The sequence below is a fragment of the Python bivittatus genome, unplaced genomic scaffold, assembly GCF_059951505.1.
Source record: "Python bivittatus isolate LINGU-HERP-01145 unplaced genomic scaffold, Pbiv_v1 ctg000980_np1212, whole genome shotgun sequence".
Lineage (NCBI taxonomy): Eukaryota > Metazoa > Chordata > Lepidosauria > Squamata > Pythonidae > Python > Python bivittatus.
The window spans coordinates 21215109-21231275 of record NW_028277125.1 but is presented as its reverse complement, the minus strand read 5'-3'; the positions used below and the strand labels follow the sequence as shown (position 1 = coordinate 21231275).

At 36.1% G+C, this 16167-nt stretch overlaps 1 protein-coding gene across 1 annotated transcript; it reads left to right on the top strand.

Moving 5' to 3' along the window:
• Positions 1 to 28: 28 nt before the first annotated feature.
• Positions 29 to 14616, top strand: LOC103060698 (lysosomal amino acid transporter 1 homolog). The gene is given in 9 exon segments (XM_015887895.3): positions 29 to 983; positions 2858 to 2921; positions 3521 to 3842; positions 5624 to 5753; positions 6712 to 6802; positions 8922 to 9046; positions 9545 to 9640; positions 10562 to 10747; positions 13080 to 14616. Coding segments are annotated over 7 exon segments (942 nt in total). The 5' UTR covers positions 29 to 983; positions 2858 to 2921; positions 3521 to 3612; the 3' UTR covers positions 13164 to 14616.
• The last annotated feature ends 1551 nt before the right edge of the window (positions 14617 to 16167 follow it).

Genomic DNA, 16167 nt, shown 5'->3' with positions numbered 1-16167 from the left:
CTAGGATGTATATACAGGTATGAAACTATCCTTTTCTATCGATTTTTAAAAGCTTTATTTTAGGGAAAAAAGGGTTTTTTCTATTGCTTAAATAAAAGATTCCAAAACTAAAATCAAATTTAATTTCATATGTGTATAAGCAGTATTTTGCAATACGTATTCTAATATGGGATACAATAGTTAGTCCGTTTCACCTGCTGAACCAAATTGTAGCTGATGAGTTGATTCACATCTGGAAACCTCTGCATTCTAGTAAAAATAGATATACTCCAAAACCAAAATCTCATCTTCAGTAAATAAAATTGTATTGAGGTATTGAAGAATGACTGGGAAGCCCCATGTCAAGTCTGCTCTCAGCTATGTAAACTCACTGAGTGACTTTAGGCCAGTCGTTCTCTTTCAAGCCAAACTGTCTCACAGAGGTGGTGTTGTGAGGATAAAAAGAAGAGAGATCCTATGTCTACTACTTTGAGTTTTTGGAGGAAATAAATGCATTTAATATCTGAAAGTCCTATCTTTTAAGGATAACATTTTATGATACTATCTAAAATTACAGATACGAAACATCCCAGTTTTTATGCAAACAATCTGTCTTACTCCTCCTCAGATATCCCATATTTCTCTCTGTCTTTCAAAATACTTAACTGGGACAAAGTAGCCTAACATAGTTATGAGTCAAATTTTCACTTCTGCTAATGTAGTTTTATGCTCAGGTTCAGATAATGTTTGTACTAAATGTTGAATATTTGATAGTAGACACAGTGACTCATATATCTTTATATAAATATTCGGGATATGTATGTTGCTAATTAGCACTAGGTACAGTATTCAGAAGAGATGCTTTATAATGAGCAGGAGCGTGCATGAAGCATATCTTCTCAAATTGTTAAAACAGCAGAGCTGTTTACAAAGCTTGTCTGGTTGCTTCAGGAGCTATGTGTACATGAGCATCCACTTCACTGGGAAGAAATCCACTGCCTCAGGTGAGACCCGGGGGAGGGAGGAGCATTTGCATCTGATCTGCCTTAGATGTGTTCGAATGTGTGCCCGGTGAGAGCAAGAGAGTTGGGTAGGTGTGAGTGTATGGGTGGGTCAGGAGGATCTGCTGTGCTGTAGGCAGAAGCCATTCTGTGGTGTAGGTACCCCTTGGGCGGTAGGGTGCTGGATTATTGGGGTTCCCTAGTATGGGGATGGGTGTGGGCAATTATGGGTTTGCTTTGCTTTCCCCATGTTAGTGTGATGGAATGGAATTATGAAGGCCAGGCTCAGGGAGAAAAACATTTTCTTTCATCTCCTGAGGAGCGTGGGAAATATAAGAGGATGAGACTGGCACCTCCCTGAGGAATTCACAGTGTTGTGGCTGGCATTACTTGGGAGCTGGGGTTTCAGTCTGGGAAGATTGATGTCAGACCTAGCCCAAAATGTTTTTCTCCCTGAGCCTGGCCTTCATAATTCCATTCCATCACAGTTAGACCTTTGCTGTGCAAGCGGCACTGGCTATCAGTTTACTTCCATGTGCAATTCAAGGTACTGGTTATTACCTACAAAGCCCTACGTGACACGGGGCCAGAGAATTTGAGGGACCACCTTACTCCCATCGTTTCTACATGTCCCCTTAGGTCAGGCAGGAGGGTCATGCCCCGCGGCCCATCTATTACAAACTGTCATCTAGTGGGACCCAGGAGGTATGCCTTTTCCATAGCTGTACTGCAGAACACCTTACTGCCCGAGCTTTGGCTGGTCCCAACTCTGGTCACCCTTCAGAAAGCCTTGAAGACCTGGCTGCTTTCATAGGCCTGGGGACCTGGAGAGTAAGCAAGCCCAAGCTACTGGTGAATAGCTTAGGAGCCACTTTGTGTTAATTGGCTGGGAATACAATCCTCCACTTTCCTCTTTACACTTGTGCTTTACATGTAATTCCGCCCCCGGTATTCTGCCACCATTGCTTCTTCCTCAGCAACCAGGTCTGAGCTAGGTCATTGTCGTAATTCTTTTTCTGGTTTCATAATATTGAATATACAAGTGAATTTTGGAAAGTTACAGTACAAGATAGATTGCTGTTTCCTTCGTATTTCATTAGTTTAAGGTTTCAATTCTAGGGGGTTAGATTCAAATCCTAGCTTTAATTTTCAGTACAAATTAGTTACATAGGATGTGTATTCAAATCTCATAAAATGGAGAATTACTTTTAAAAGCCCTTAGCCACTCTTATTTATATTTATAGGTAAAATATATGACAAAAAACAGGATATAAGAACTGGGCTTTTAATCCATATTAATGATTGCAGCTATATAACCTATGCCTGATAGTGGCTCCATATTTTTAACACAGAATGTAAACTTATCTTAAGGGCTTTAATTTTATGCTTCATTCTAAGGCATATTTGTTCCTAAATATCTCTGGGTTATTTTCCCATGAATTAAATGTTTTTCTGTGTATCAAAAATCAGTTCTTTTATATTAAAAAAAAATCAAGTTATATAAATAGCAGAAAGAACTTTGTAGCATCTTAAAGACAAAAAGTGAGCTAAACATAATGTAAAAAATCATATGCTACAATTTTTTTAGAGTTTAAGAACCTTAAAAGTATGATTTGTTTTTGCCACAGTAAGCTACCTCTCTGGAAATTATTCCAAAACAAGTTTACAAATGTCATTCCAATAATAATAATGATGATGATGATGATGATGATGATGATGATATCAGATATTCCATCTAAATACAATATTTACGATGGGTGTAACTCCTTGAAAAAGTTTTGCATAAATTAAACCAGGGTTGTGGAAGAAAGAACAGCTTCCATTTATGCTGAAAACTGTTTTGATGTTTTGATCCTTGTGCTGTTTTATATTGAAAGATTTTAGATGGAGAGAAGGATTGGAGGAAGAAAGAAACAGCAAACTCTTTCTGTCAGGAAAATGGTAGGCTTCTCCCTCCACCCCCCACCCCATCCCATTAACATTTGGATAATGGTCAAAAGGATGCAACGTGATATGCATAGAGAACAAATATAGCAAATTAGACTCAAGAGAACTGTGGCAAATCTGTTTAAAAAGCTCAGTCATTTGATTCCATACATTTAAGTGTATTAGTAATAGTCATGCATTCTTATAATGTAAAAAACAGTAAATTATTATAAAAAATTCAGAAATGTATCTGATAATTGTTTACCTTTGTTCTTCTGGTATATCTGTTTGCTAATATTCCTATTTTCCATATATCTATAAAATGGTATTAACTATGGAACAACACTATTTTTGCCAGTGTAAATGCTTTAAGAGCTACAAATGCATATCATTTTATGTTCTATCATTTTTGTATGGGACAGTAACTGAAACATGAATATAGAAAATTGTCCAACTTTAATCTGTAAAAATGTTCAAGCACTGTGGGTTAATGTCTGTAATTTTTTACTTGCTTTGAGTTTGCCTTTCATAGGTGTCCAAATAGAATAATTTGGATTGTCTTTTTAAATTGATGTATTAATGCTGGGTGTGTTTTATTTTCTTTGAATTGTCAGGCCCATCTGTGAGGTTGGAAACAAATTATCCATTTCTATGTGGAAGCTTGGACAGGGGAGAGAACATATTCAAAATTGATAAAAGGATTTGTATGGGGCTTCAAAGCAGAGCCAAATTTGAAATAGTATCCCTGAATCTGATGGCTCTTCAGCTGCTTCCCCATGCTTTAAATATCTCTCCAGTAGAGACTAAGAAATTGTGTCTGAATGGAACACCCTGGATTTGGCATCTTCTTGAAGAATGTGTCAGGAACACATGGGAGTACTGGGGTATTGTCACGGGACTGATCTCCATTGCCTGCTTTCTGTTTGCTGCACTTCCGTGAGTTTAAATCTTTAAGTATTTTTCAGCTGCATACATGAGTCATCTTGCCTGAGGCATTTCTCAGAAATTGCCTGTTTGGTTTATTCTTGGATGGATTTCTGTCCCTATCTACATATTCTAAATAGATAATCCAAAGCAGCATGTTTCTTCTGGTTAAAGTATTATTTGATGGTTGATATATTAGTTGGCTATATTCTATTGTTGTGGTGTCTAGGTCATTTGAAGCTCCTTCCTATAATAGCAGTGAGTGCAATACTTCCTACTGCTTATCTTGGAGGGGGAATGGACACACAGCTGATTTTTTTTTTCATCCTAGCATTTTTTCCACAGGTGCAGGGTCTACTTTTTTCAGATCAACAATGTTGATCCATTAGTTATGACAGGAATCGACTGACCAGCTTGGGCTGAGAGAGAGTGACTGGCCCAAAGTCACCTAGCCAGCTTTCATACCTAAGGCAGGACTAGAACTAGAACCAGTCTCCTGATTTCTAGCCTGATGCCTTAACCACTAGACCAAACTGGCTCTCAAAGCTAAGTTTAAAGGGTGTTTTTGTTTTTGTGTGTGCCTTTGAGTCAATGTTGTCTCCTGACGACTGCCTGGATAAATCCCTACAGTTTTCTTGGCAAGATTTTCAGAAGTGGTTTGCCATTGCCTGCTTCCTAGAGCTGAAAGAGAGTGACTGGCCCAAGGTAACCTAGCTGGCTTTGTGCCAAAGGCAGGACTAGAACTCACAGTCTCCTGGTTCCTAGCCTGGTGCCTTAACCACTAGACAAAACTGGCTCCCCCCCCCGCCCACTTTTTTTTCCATTTTCTTCCTAGCGTTTTTCCCACAGGTGCAGGGTCTGCAAATTTTTTTATTCCAGATCAATCGATAGTTGATCCATTGGTTGCAACAGGAATTGACCAACCAGCTTGTCACCTGAGCCTGACATTGTGGGCTGAGAGAGAGTGATTGGCCCAAAGTTACCCAGCTGGCTTTCATGGCTAAGACAGAACTAGAATGCCCAGTCTTCTGGTTTCTAGCCTGGAGCCTTAACCACAAGACCAAACTGGCTCTCAAATGAATACACAACTGATATGATGATATAATCTGAAGGTGATATTATATCTTTAAAATCAATAAATAACCATACCTGGCATATGTGGGACACATTACTCTCTATTCCCTGTGGCTCTTTCTGGTCTCAGTTCCATATTATGCTTATGGGTGTTTTGAGGGAAAAACCTCCACAACAGGATGAGCCAGAGTAATCAAAAGTTCATTGTTTTCTCAGTCATGAACTTCCTCGTGAATTATCTCTTAACCTCCATTCCTTGCTCATAGAGAGCCATTATGGTGTAGTGATTAAGGTGCTGGACTAGAACTGGGGAGACCCAAGTTCTAGCCCTCCCTTAGGCATGGAAGCCAACTGGTGACCTTGGGCCAGTCACTATCTCTCAGACCTAAACAGCATAATGCACTGATCCCTTTGCATTATGAATTAGGCGAGTGCAAGGCAAAACAAGTGGACTTTGAAACCAAGCGGGACAGATACTTTATTCCTTGCTCCTACAATATGAATACTACTAACTATCTTCAGCTGTGAGGGAAGGCTTTTCTAGGACTCTGAAAATAATTACAGTCAATATTACATGGCAGGTCTCTTTCAGACAGCTCATTCCTTTTCTTCTGTATACTGTTCTTATATTTGCCTTTATCTGGGTTGACTGAAGTGCATTTTATGAACCCTGAGCTGCTGGACAGTTCCATGCTTTTTTTTTCTCCCCCCCCCCCCCATCAACTCTATGTTGCTTACCAGAATGGAAAAGTAGATCAGGCACTCTCCTTGGGTTTTCTGCTGTGCTGGCTTGCAGGAGACCTTACCAGTTTTATTGGGTGCTATTTGACAAATCAACTTCCAATACAGGTAAATTTAGCCAAATTAGAGTTTCAAATGTTTGGCTTCATAGAAGCCTGAGGGCCACTTTGGCATTTAATTAAGGTTTTTTAAACTTATTATTACATCAAGGAGTACCTAAACTTTGGCAGCTGATTTTCTTTCCATTTTAATTTTGTCTTTTCTTTTTTAAACCCATGCTGTGCTAAAGTAAGACCTTTTTTTTCCTTTGCCTTCCATAGCATGCCTTAGTTTCTTTCTCTGCATTGCAAGAGGCATATCTAATCCTAACGTTTAACAATCTCTACTTTACACATCATTGCCACTTTACTGCCTGGTCATTGTTATCACTCCCTATTCTTCTATCTCAAAAGTGGTTTTCTTGCATTGCACATTTCCCACTACTTCTTTGCTGCTCCCTTCCTACAGTATTGTCCTCTTTTCTCACCTTGCTTTTCCGTGACATACAAGGTTTTCAGCATCTGAACATGTCATGCATTGAAGAAGCCTGTTATAAAAGTTGAAACATATGGTATGATTGGATCCCTCTGAATCCATGCAAAAAGAATAGATACATAGTAAGATAATAGTTTTAACTTGCATCCACATTTGATTACTTTTGGTATTATTTTTCCAGCTCTGTAAGTGAATAAATTACCAGAATCATCTCAAGGAGCCTACAAATGTTAGGCAGACAATCTTAATTTGCAATACCATTGGAAGTATAAATTTAAAAGATACAGCTGTAAGTCCTCAACCTCCGTAAGCCCCATGATTGGATAGAATAAAAGTTCCAGAACATTAATACATAGTTTTATATACTTGACAATGGCTAATACATATAAATATACACTTTTGAACATTCTTTTTATTAAAACTTCTCTACAAGAAAAGAACAAGAGTGAGCAAAACTTTTGAGATGTATATATTTTATATATTCTATACATTGAGATATGAAATTATGCTTCATTCTTTTTACCTTTTTCAGATTGTAACTGCAGTTTTTTACATTATCATGGACATAATTATGATATCTCAGTTTTTCTACTATAAGTTAAAAAATCAGAAGATAACAAAATGTAAGTATTTTGAACTGAGATCTTTGTAGTAGTATGTAGTAGTCTTCAATATTTATATGTGACATTTAAAACTGCCTAAACTATGGGAATTTAAATGGCGTGGTTTAGTTACATGGTAAGATTAAGACTGTTGCATTTAGAATTTTGTAACTGTAGAATAGAATACATGAAACATCAGCAGAAAAACATGTTGACAAGATCAAGATGAACCTGAAGGCCTGAATAACTCATCACTAACCTGATTGCTGAAGGGTATTTTGACAAGCTACAGCATGAATTTGTCCACATACAGTAGCAGCTGTATGTACCAGCCAGCAGAAAGGAAATATAAAATATGTCACATTGTGTTAGCAAAAAAAAAGAGTGACACAAATAAAATGAACAATACATTTAACATCATTTGTGATCTTACTTCCTGTGAAGGCATAAGGGCAGTTCCTGTCTCCCATAAAGATATAAGAATGAGGTGTTACTCCCAAAGATCCCTCTCTGGCATAGTGAGTGTTCAGAAAGGTATGTATCAAGATGTATTCTTGCCCCCTCTCTTTTGAACTTAGACATCAATTCAACGGCGGACCTTTTTCATAACCTGGACTTCCATGCTCCCAAACTAGCAGGGTGCAAAATCCCTATACTCCTCTATGCTGCTGCTACTGCTGCCATAATTTCACAAAGCCTTATAGGGTTGAAAAGAACAATGGCAGCAATATTTTGGTACTGCTGGCAAAATCAACTGGTTCTTAATGTTGAGAAATCTAAAATTCTGGTCTTTGCTAAGGGACCCTGCATTTAAATATCTTGCAGTGGTGTTCCACTCTAAAGGCACCTGGAATGAGCACCAGGATCATGTAGTGCAGCTAACCCTGAGATCTTAAAGTGCTAGAAAGTGCTTCTACACAAGCAGAGACCAATTACTGCCTGCAGCAGTCAAACATTCATTGGCCCAAATCCTTTACAATGCACAAGTGGGAATTTATGCAAAAAAGGATGCACTGGAATCAGTGCAAACAAATTCTTGAAATCAATCCTTGCTGCCCCCAATGGATCAGCAAACATCCACTTAAGGCTTGCGACAGGAACGCTGACAGTCCAGGTAAGGGCATGGAGGAGGAGGATAAATTGCTCGCTGAAAATCTAATTCTTTCCAGCCGGCCTGACTCCTCTAGTTTTAATGAATAATTTTCCTTCACCCTGGAAACAGGCTGTGGAGCAGAAGTTGGTATTATGCAGGTTTTCCACAGCATTCCTAATTTCTTTAGGATATGATCAAGCCAAACAACTGCTCACCCAAAGAATAAAGGATATGAAGTTCCAGGCCAAAGTTAATAGGTTTCCCCAGCAGAAATTGGGCAGAAATTGGATATAACAAAGGCGCTTGGGGACAGTAAAATACTTACAAAGTCTAACTTTCCCCAGGCTGAGGATAGCATTTTTTCAAACCAGGCATAAACTTACCATCTGCTTTGCTGCAAGGCAGATACTCCAAAACCCCATTAGCCAAGCTGGCCATGTGGTGACAAGGAGTTCAAAACCTTTTCTCGTGTATTACTACCCTGTAAATTCTACAGGGATATTAGATCTACTTATATTCTGTTCCTAATATGTAAATTCCCAGGAAGGCCAAACAATTTCTATGTGAATCATCTAGAAGCCAAATGTTGCCACAGTGAAAATAAGGCATAACTGGTCCCTGGAATAACCACTTCTGTTTTATTTATCACTTCATATAGGTGACATGTATTTTTATTTATATGTTGCAATATTCTAGATTGATGCTTGCACAGCTAATTAACACATCATTATAGCAGCTTATGTTACTTTATAATCGAGGCTCCTTGTTACATTGGTATTTTATTTCACCCATTTGATTTTACTTTTGTGTTGTATATTTTTAAATTTTGCTGGTTATTGTCCAAATAAACATTACTACTACTACTAGATGGGGATATTACAAAATTTATCCTCCAAGGTCATTGATGATAAAACAGTTGAGTCAGTATAAAAACTCTATGCTGCCTCAAGTGGATTAGAACAGCATCATTTATATTGCAAACAAGTTTTTTTTTTAAAAAAAGCAATCAAATATTTTGTTTGCCCTAATTTTCATTTGTCTTTCAAGGTGGAATGAATATGAAGAATTCTTGTATAGCCTGGGTTATGATGTGCATACTATTGTGTTTAATCTTACCTAGTCAGCTGTTGCTGCGAAACAAAGTCCAGAATAGTCTTTTGGGATCCAATGAGGTAAATCCTTGTTTTAAATTACCATCAAAATCTCTAAATAGATAGTGGGCAAGCTGACCTTGATTGATCTCCAAAGAAAAAAGAAAAAAAGAAAAAATACCCTACACAAAGATGGAGCTAGTTAGTACTCAGATGGGAAATTCCATGACTGTAGGCTAGAATGGAAGTTGAAAAACCATTCTGGAAGAAGACAGCAGCAAAACATTTCTATATTTTGCAAGGAAAACTATGTAGGCATATCAATATAGTTCTCAGAAGATGAACTGTACCTGAGGGAGTCCTTATCTTAATGTTTATGAACTATAAAGTATTTGTAATGACTGTAATAAACTCATATTATGTAGAAAATATTCATTATCCCCATTGCTTAGAACACTCACTTTTCAGTTTTAACAAGGATTTCCAAATTCACTGTTTTAATACGTAGCATGCTGTTCACAAGTTAATTTAGAACTGCTTTGCAAATTTGTAATAGTTTTCTATTTTTTAACTCTCCAGAACTCTCACGGCATGGTTGAAATATCAGGCTTTGTTTGTGGCTATTTATCTTGTGTGTTTTACTTGGGATCTAGAATTCCTCAGCTCTATAAAAATGTAAGTTTATTGGTTCTGAAGATAATGTGCCTACCTACAACATTCATAGATAAAGTGAATTTTTCTTCAGTTATAATCTCACTTCTAAAATACATATAATAATATAATAGACTATGTCACATATATTATCAGCTGCAAAATGCATATCCAAAATTGTGACTGCATCCATTTGCAATTTAAAGAGAATACTCTTAAAACTTGTGCAAATGATCAGTAAACAAAGCAATTAGCATGGAAATATTTGTTATGAACTATATTTAAAATAAGATGAATTTGCTAAATGCTTATTGGTTTTTAAATATCCATTACATTTAGATTCAGTTTATCTGGAATGAGGCTAGATTTCACTGGTTAAGAAGAAACAGGACTGGAATAATGAGAGCAATTTCTTCAGTATTCGACAAAAACTATGTTAGAAAAGTTTTAACAACTCATTATTTGTGCTGAGTCACTGAAAGTTTCTTGAGATTAAAAATGGCAAGACTCTAGATCTGCTTTTGAGAGTAATCTTGAATAAGTTTTTACAAATGGAGCCTTTCAACAAAACATTGTAATGTGGAGTGCTTTTATTCAGGATTCAAATTTCTCAGTCCTCTTTTCAACACTACCCCAATTTTCCATTCTTTCTAATGAACCGTATTTTATTACCACTAAATATTGAACAATACTTAGACAAGAATACTTCCAACTGGTGGTTTCTCTTTTTTAATTTTGGAGGATTTGAGTGAGGACACACTAGAGTCCAATTTCAGCTATGTCCAATTTCAACATATTTGATTAATATAGCTTCCTGTGTTCCTATTTCTGTGTTGAATAGGGACTAAGGACAGTGTGAGTTCAAAAGCTTACATTGGTCATGAAACAGTATTTCAGATACATGATGAATTAGTTATAACACTACTTTGATATATTATCCTTTAGTTCCAAAGAAGATCCACAGGCGGGACATCTTATCTTTTGTTTGCGTTAGCCATGCTGGGAAACGTCACCTATGGCCTTAGCCTTATCTTAAAAATGCCTGCAACACAATATCTTATAAGTCTTTATTTCTGGCATCATCTCCCTTGGTTTATTGGGAGCTTTGGAGTACTGTTACTAGATATCTTTGTATCCTTTTCTAATGAAAATTGGTAGTCTTGCCAATTCTTAATTAAATTAATAGGACTTTGTTGACAAATGATTAAGTAATAGCTATTTATCTGAAATATTTTCAGAGCTTTACATGTAATAGTAGTCAATGAGGAGGACTGCTGTTTCTGTCATCAGATGCCTGATCAGTTGGCATAAGTTTTAATTGTTGTGTTTTGGAACAGAAAACATATGTGCACATTTTTGTTAAGATGAGAACTTGTTTTCAAGCTTGATAGCTTGAATCTGCTAATCTTTGGGTTTAAACTTTTTTTTTTTTTGGTATCCTATACTTTAGCTATAAAATCAGAAAGAAGAACATTTGTTGGGAAGTAACCCTCAATTTTTATTAAATTATAGAAACTGGGTGATTTCATTTTCAATATTCATGTATTTTTGTTGTCTTTCTCTAATTTAACAAGGAGCTAAAGTGTTGTTTCAGATAACATATTTCTCAGAATTCAAGTTTTCTATTACACAGATGTTTTTCTAGTAGATCTTTGATTCAGTAGGTTTCTTACATCCATATCATTTTAAATCAATTAGACTTTATTTAATTCTAGGGTTTTATTATAGCCCAAGCCACAGCTTAGTTCAGGCACATTATTTTATTTCAGTATGCCACATTAATTTAATTCTGGTTGTTATGTCTTGAGCTTTATATGTTATTTTGTAGATGCCTCGTATCCAATCATACTGCTTATACTTAACAAAAGCTAGACTGACGTCTGGGTTTTAATTTCGGTTATTTAAAATTGATTTGTTACAGGAGTATGGCAGATCACAACCAATACCACACTGGCATGTGTTCTGTTTGAAATGATCGTCAAATGGGAAAAGGGGGGAAAAATCATTTACTTGTGGAAGAAAATGTCATATTCACTGACAGTTGTATTTCTAGTGCAAGGCATATTATTTTGTAAACTTATCTAGGAAATCCTTTGTTGAACCAAGGTGAGCAAATACAATACATGAGATCCTCATAAATTGAAATTTTATTTTTACAAGAGCCTAAGCCAGAACCCTAACATTGAAAAAGTTTTCTTATAGTAAATCTTTATTTGACTTTGGTGATCATTGCACTGTGTTCTTAGAAACTCTTAATAACATTTCATTATTTAGGACCTATCCACAAATAGTCCTATGTTTACTTGGTAGATCATCCCTGAACACCTTCTGAATGAATTTTTTAATAATATAGTGGTGTTCTGCAAAGTAGCTTTATTCTAATGTATGTATCCTCAGATTTAGAGTTTCCTTATCCCATAAACCTAGCATAATACAAAAAAAGGGCCAATGTCCTAAGTGCTGAATCTCTAGCTTCTAACTATAAGCAAAATGTTTAAAATGTAATTTGTTTAATATTCAAACTGTTTCTCCCTTTCCCTGTGTCTTAGTGTCCTGTAAAATAATTATCAATGCTTACTGATATGTTATAATTAATTTTTTAATATAAATTTATGCACTTTTCTTGTAGCCCACACTGTAACTGTTATACCTCAACAGCTGGCAGCAGATAACTTTGAGCTCAGTGTTCCTGTTGCAACAGTTTCTTATAGCAAAGCAATAAAAATGTGCTACAGTCTGTTCCTTGGTTGATTTCGAAAAGAAGCCCACTTAGTAGAAAGAAGTTTACTGAAGTATCATTTCCTTCCCTCCTCTAGACTATTTTGGACAATGTTAATATAGAAGTTAGGTGGCTATATGTTTGAGCTAGAAATATCAAAAAGACAAGAAGCTATATACTGTATTTCCCAATACTTTCTTTTCAAAGCAGAAATGAATCATCATTCTCTCTTTCTCTCTCTTTCACTCTGTGTGTGTTTGTCTGTCTATCACCCTCATCCAGTTATCTATTTCAGCCCTGGGATGCATGGAACATTTTCCTATCCATCTCCAGAGAAAGGATAAGCAATTTATATGTGAATTTGGTTTTGTGAATTTCCCCCTTCCATTGTCATGTGTGCATATGAGAGCAAGAGCTGGAATGTGGATCAAAGGAACTTCTGTGCAGTCCTTAATAGATATTTGTATACTTAATTAGAAACCTCAGATTAAATATATGCATACCCATTGATATTGACCCATATGTGAGACTGAATTTCTTTCTTAAAATACGAAGGCTCATATAGGTTTCACATATGTTCATACTGTTTCTGCAGCGTTTTACAACAAATGTTATTCTGATTTCACCAATGAATGAGTGGTAAGAGTAATTTAATTGTTTGATTGCTCTTAAATTATGCTGTGTTCATTTTCAAGCTATGCGTTTGTTTGACTTCAATAATATTTCTCTTAACTTTACATCCAGATAACTGCATAATTTATTACATACAGAAAACAAAACAAGAGGAGACTTGGTTCAGTGGCTTTGGAGGTGGAACCTTTGTTATAAATGAAGATTATTAACATGCACATTTCTTCAGAGTGACATTCCTATAGAGTAACTTGGATCTGTAATTAAGTATCTTGTTGATTCCAGTAGATCACTTCTGGATCTATGCCAGTATACTCATTCTAAAGTCTTACAGGGATTTTATAAGCAGAGAATGGTGCTAATTAGGGTCTTAAGATATCGCCAGACTATTATGATTAGTCTGAAAGCTGACTTACGATTAGTCTTAAATTATTGCAAAAAGAAATGAAGCCAAAACTAAAAGTTTCAGGATGAGCTTCATTGACTGGATTTTAAGAACTGTAATTCTTAGTTATTATCCAGTGTAGAAGAAAGATATATGCCAATTTTTGGAACATTGGATACCAATTGTTGTTCTTTGACTGGTGTTAATTGTTAAATAAATTTATAGTTGCACATACAGTTCTTCATGACAATTTATACAATATAATGCCTAAAGATATGATAACTACGGTATACGTAGTATCTTACTATTTTGCTAAAACCCTTCCGATATTTTTTTTTTCTTGTTTTGCTTAAGAGCCAAATATAGGCAGAGGGGAAAGAAATCATCATGATAACTCCTTTTAAAGTTAGCATTTCATAACGATTTTTACATGGATAACCACATTTCACAATAACAGCGCGCTGAAAGTCCAAGTCTCACATGAAAGTAAGAACAGCTTAATGCAGGAATAGAAAATCTTTCTGTTGAGGCTAACGGCAACATCCATCCACGGAGAATGTTTTGAAAGCAACATGCTGGCAGTCAGCAGGGCTGAACAACCCCATGCGCTCCATCTCTGTCAGTGCTTATTCCTAGCATTTATGGATCCTCCTGCCAATATCTGAACAATGGGGACAAAAATGCTGCGCTCAGTATTTTGAAATGAGAGATGCAGCTTGAATCCATATTCTTGAGTGCAAAGAACAAATTTAATTCCGCGTATGTTTATTTGAAAGCCCCACTAAAACAATTACAACATGCTTCTGAGTAATCCCAGCCTTGTGGTGAAAAGTATACTCTTTCTTCTGAGTTTTAATGTCAAAACTTGCTAACTTTATCAGTTGCCGTGAAAGCTTGACAAGTGTGGTCTACTGCAGCTGACTCCTACGGATGCTTGCATTCGCTCTAATCCTAATGAGACTCTTATTATGTATTGCTGACTGGAGTGGAAATAAGTACAGAGTGATGTTTGAATCAACTTTTTAAAAAATTTAATGATTGAGGAGCATGGAATTTAAACTTGTGTCTGCTTTTCATTTCAATAAGAAATATGCTTTTCTTGATAAACCTTTTGTTTCAGTATTTTAATGATACTGCCAAATTTTATATCTGTGTGCATGTGTGTGTGTGTGTAAAAACATTGTTTCTTTTGATTAACATTGAATTTAATACATTAAACTAAGCACGCATGCATACTTGAGGCACAGAGTCTGTAGGATGGCAGGGTAAAGACAAAGAGGATTCTCTTGAGTTTGGCTGTATTGCCTTTGGGTATCTCACCTGTAGTGTGACAAGATCTTTTCAATAACTGAAACATATTCAGGGGCATATGGAGCTTTTTATTTTTTATTTTCATTTCAGGCTGAATTTTTAGATAGAATTGTTAATAATTTGTTTGCTTTTATTTTTAGATTTATTACAATATCCTTTTGGACAACATTATAACCTTGCAGTTTATCCTGGCTTATCTTGGCTTTTTAATAAAAATAGTAGAAATATTTTCTCAGTAAATTAATATCCAATTTTTTTTTAAAAAAAAATCGTGTTGCCCATTTTCTTGGGCAACGTAACTAAAACTGCATTTAACCTATAGAAATCCTGTTTTTAAATGTTGTATATTTCATCATCATAATATTACAGGTAGTCCTCGCTTAATGACCACAATAGGGACCAGAAAACTGGTAGTTAAGCGGGGTGGTCATTAAGCAAGTTACCACATGACTGGACTCGATTTTACAACCATTTTTACAATGGTTGAAAGCAAATCACTATGACTGTTAAGCAAATCACATTGTCATTAAGTGAATCCAGCTTCCCCAATGTACTTTTTTGCTGGAATTTGCTTAATGACCACGTGATTCGCTTAACAGCCGCAGCAATTCTCTTTACAATCGTCATAAAAAAGGTCACAAATTGTGATCGTGTGACCCTGGGGAGTAGTGTGTCGGTTTGCAACAGTCGTAAAGCACTTTTTCCAAGGTCGTCGTAAACTTCAAACTGTTGTTAAACAAACAGTTGTTAAGTGAGGACTACCTGTATTATGCAAAGTATTGTAACAAACCCAACCTTTTCTCCTTTCTCATTAGTCTCTATTTTCAAACAAAGAACATGCTTAGAGGTCTCCAATTCAGTTATACCAGACTAAAAAAAAAAAAAAGCATTACTACATATTCAAAGCTTGCTTCTTCCTTGTTCCCCAAGCCTCAACTTTATGTTAAATGTAAATAGAAATCACCCAGAGGAACATGATCAGGTCATCCCGAGTATTGATTGGGTAAGAATTTTTAGTCTTTTTCTGGAAGTTACCCATCCCCTGAAGACATTATGGGGTCTTCCTTTATCCTTGAGCTGTTACCAAAGTCAAGAGCCTTCCATGCTGTGATTCCCAGGGCAACCCTGAAAGCTGCTTTAATAAAGTTTCAGATTCCTGGTAAGTTTGATTTTGATAATTATATGTTTTATTGTATTCTTAAAGCACCTGACTTTTTCCTGCTTGGTTCTTTAATAGATATAATCAATTGGAAATGGGAATTGATTTAATATTTGCCAAACATGTGTGACATACTGATTTCCATGCCAAATGGCTGAGTGCATGATTTTAAGGAGACGGAAGTTCCACAAAAGGAACCTTTTTTTTTTTAAGCTTGGAATCCTGTACATCAAGACAAAAGTTAATACGCAAGTGCTGCCCATATAGTTACAGACTTTCTGGGCAGGAATTGGAGGATGCAATAAGCATGAAGAATTTACCTTTGCTGCTCTCCTTGGCGCATGAGA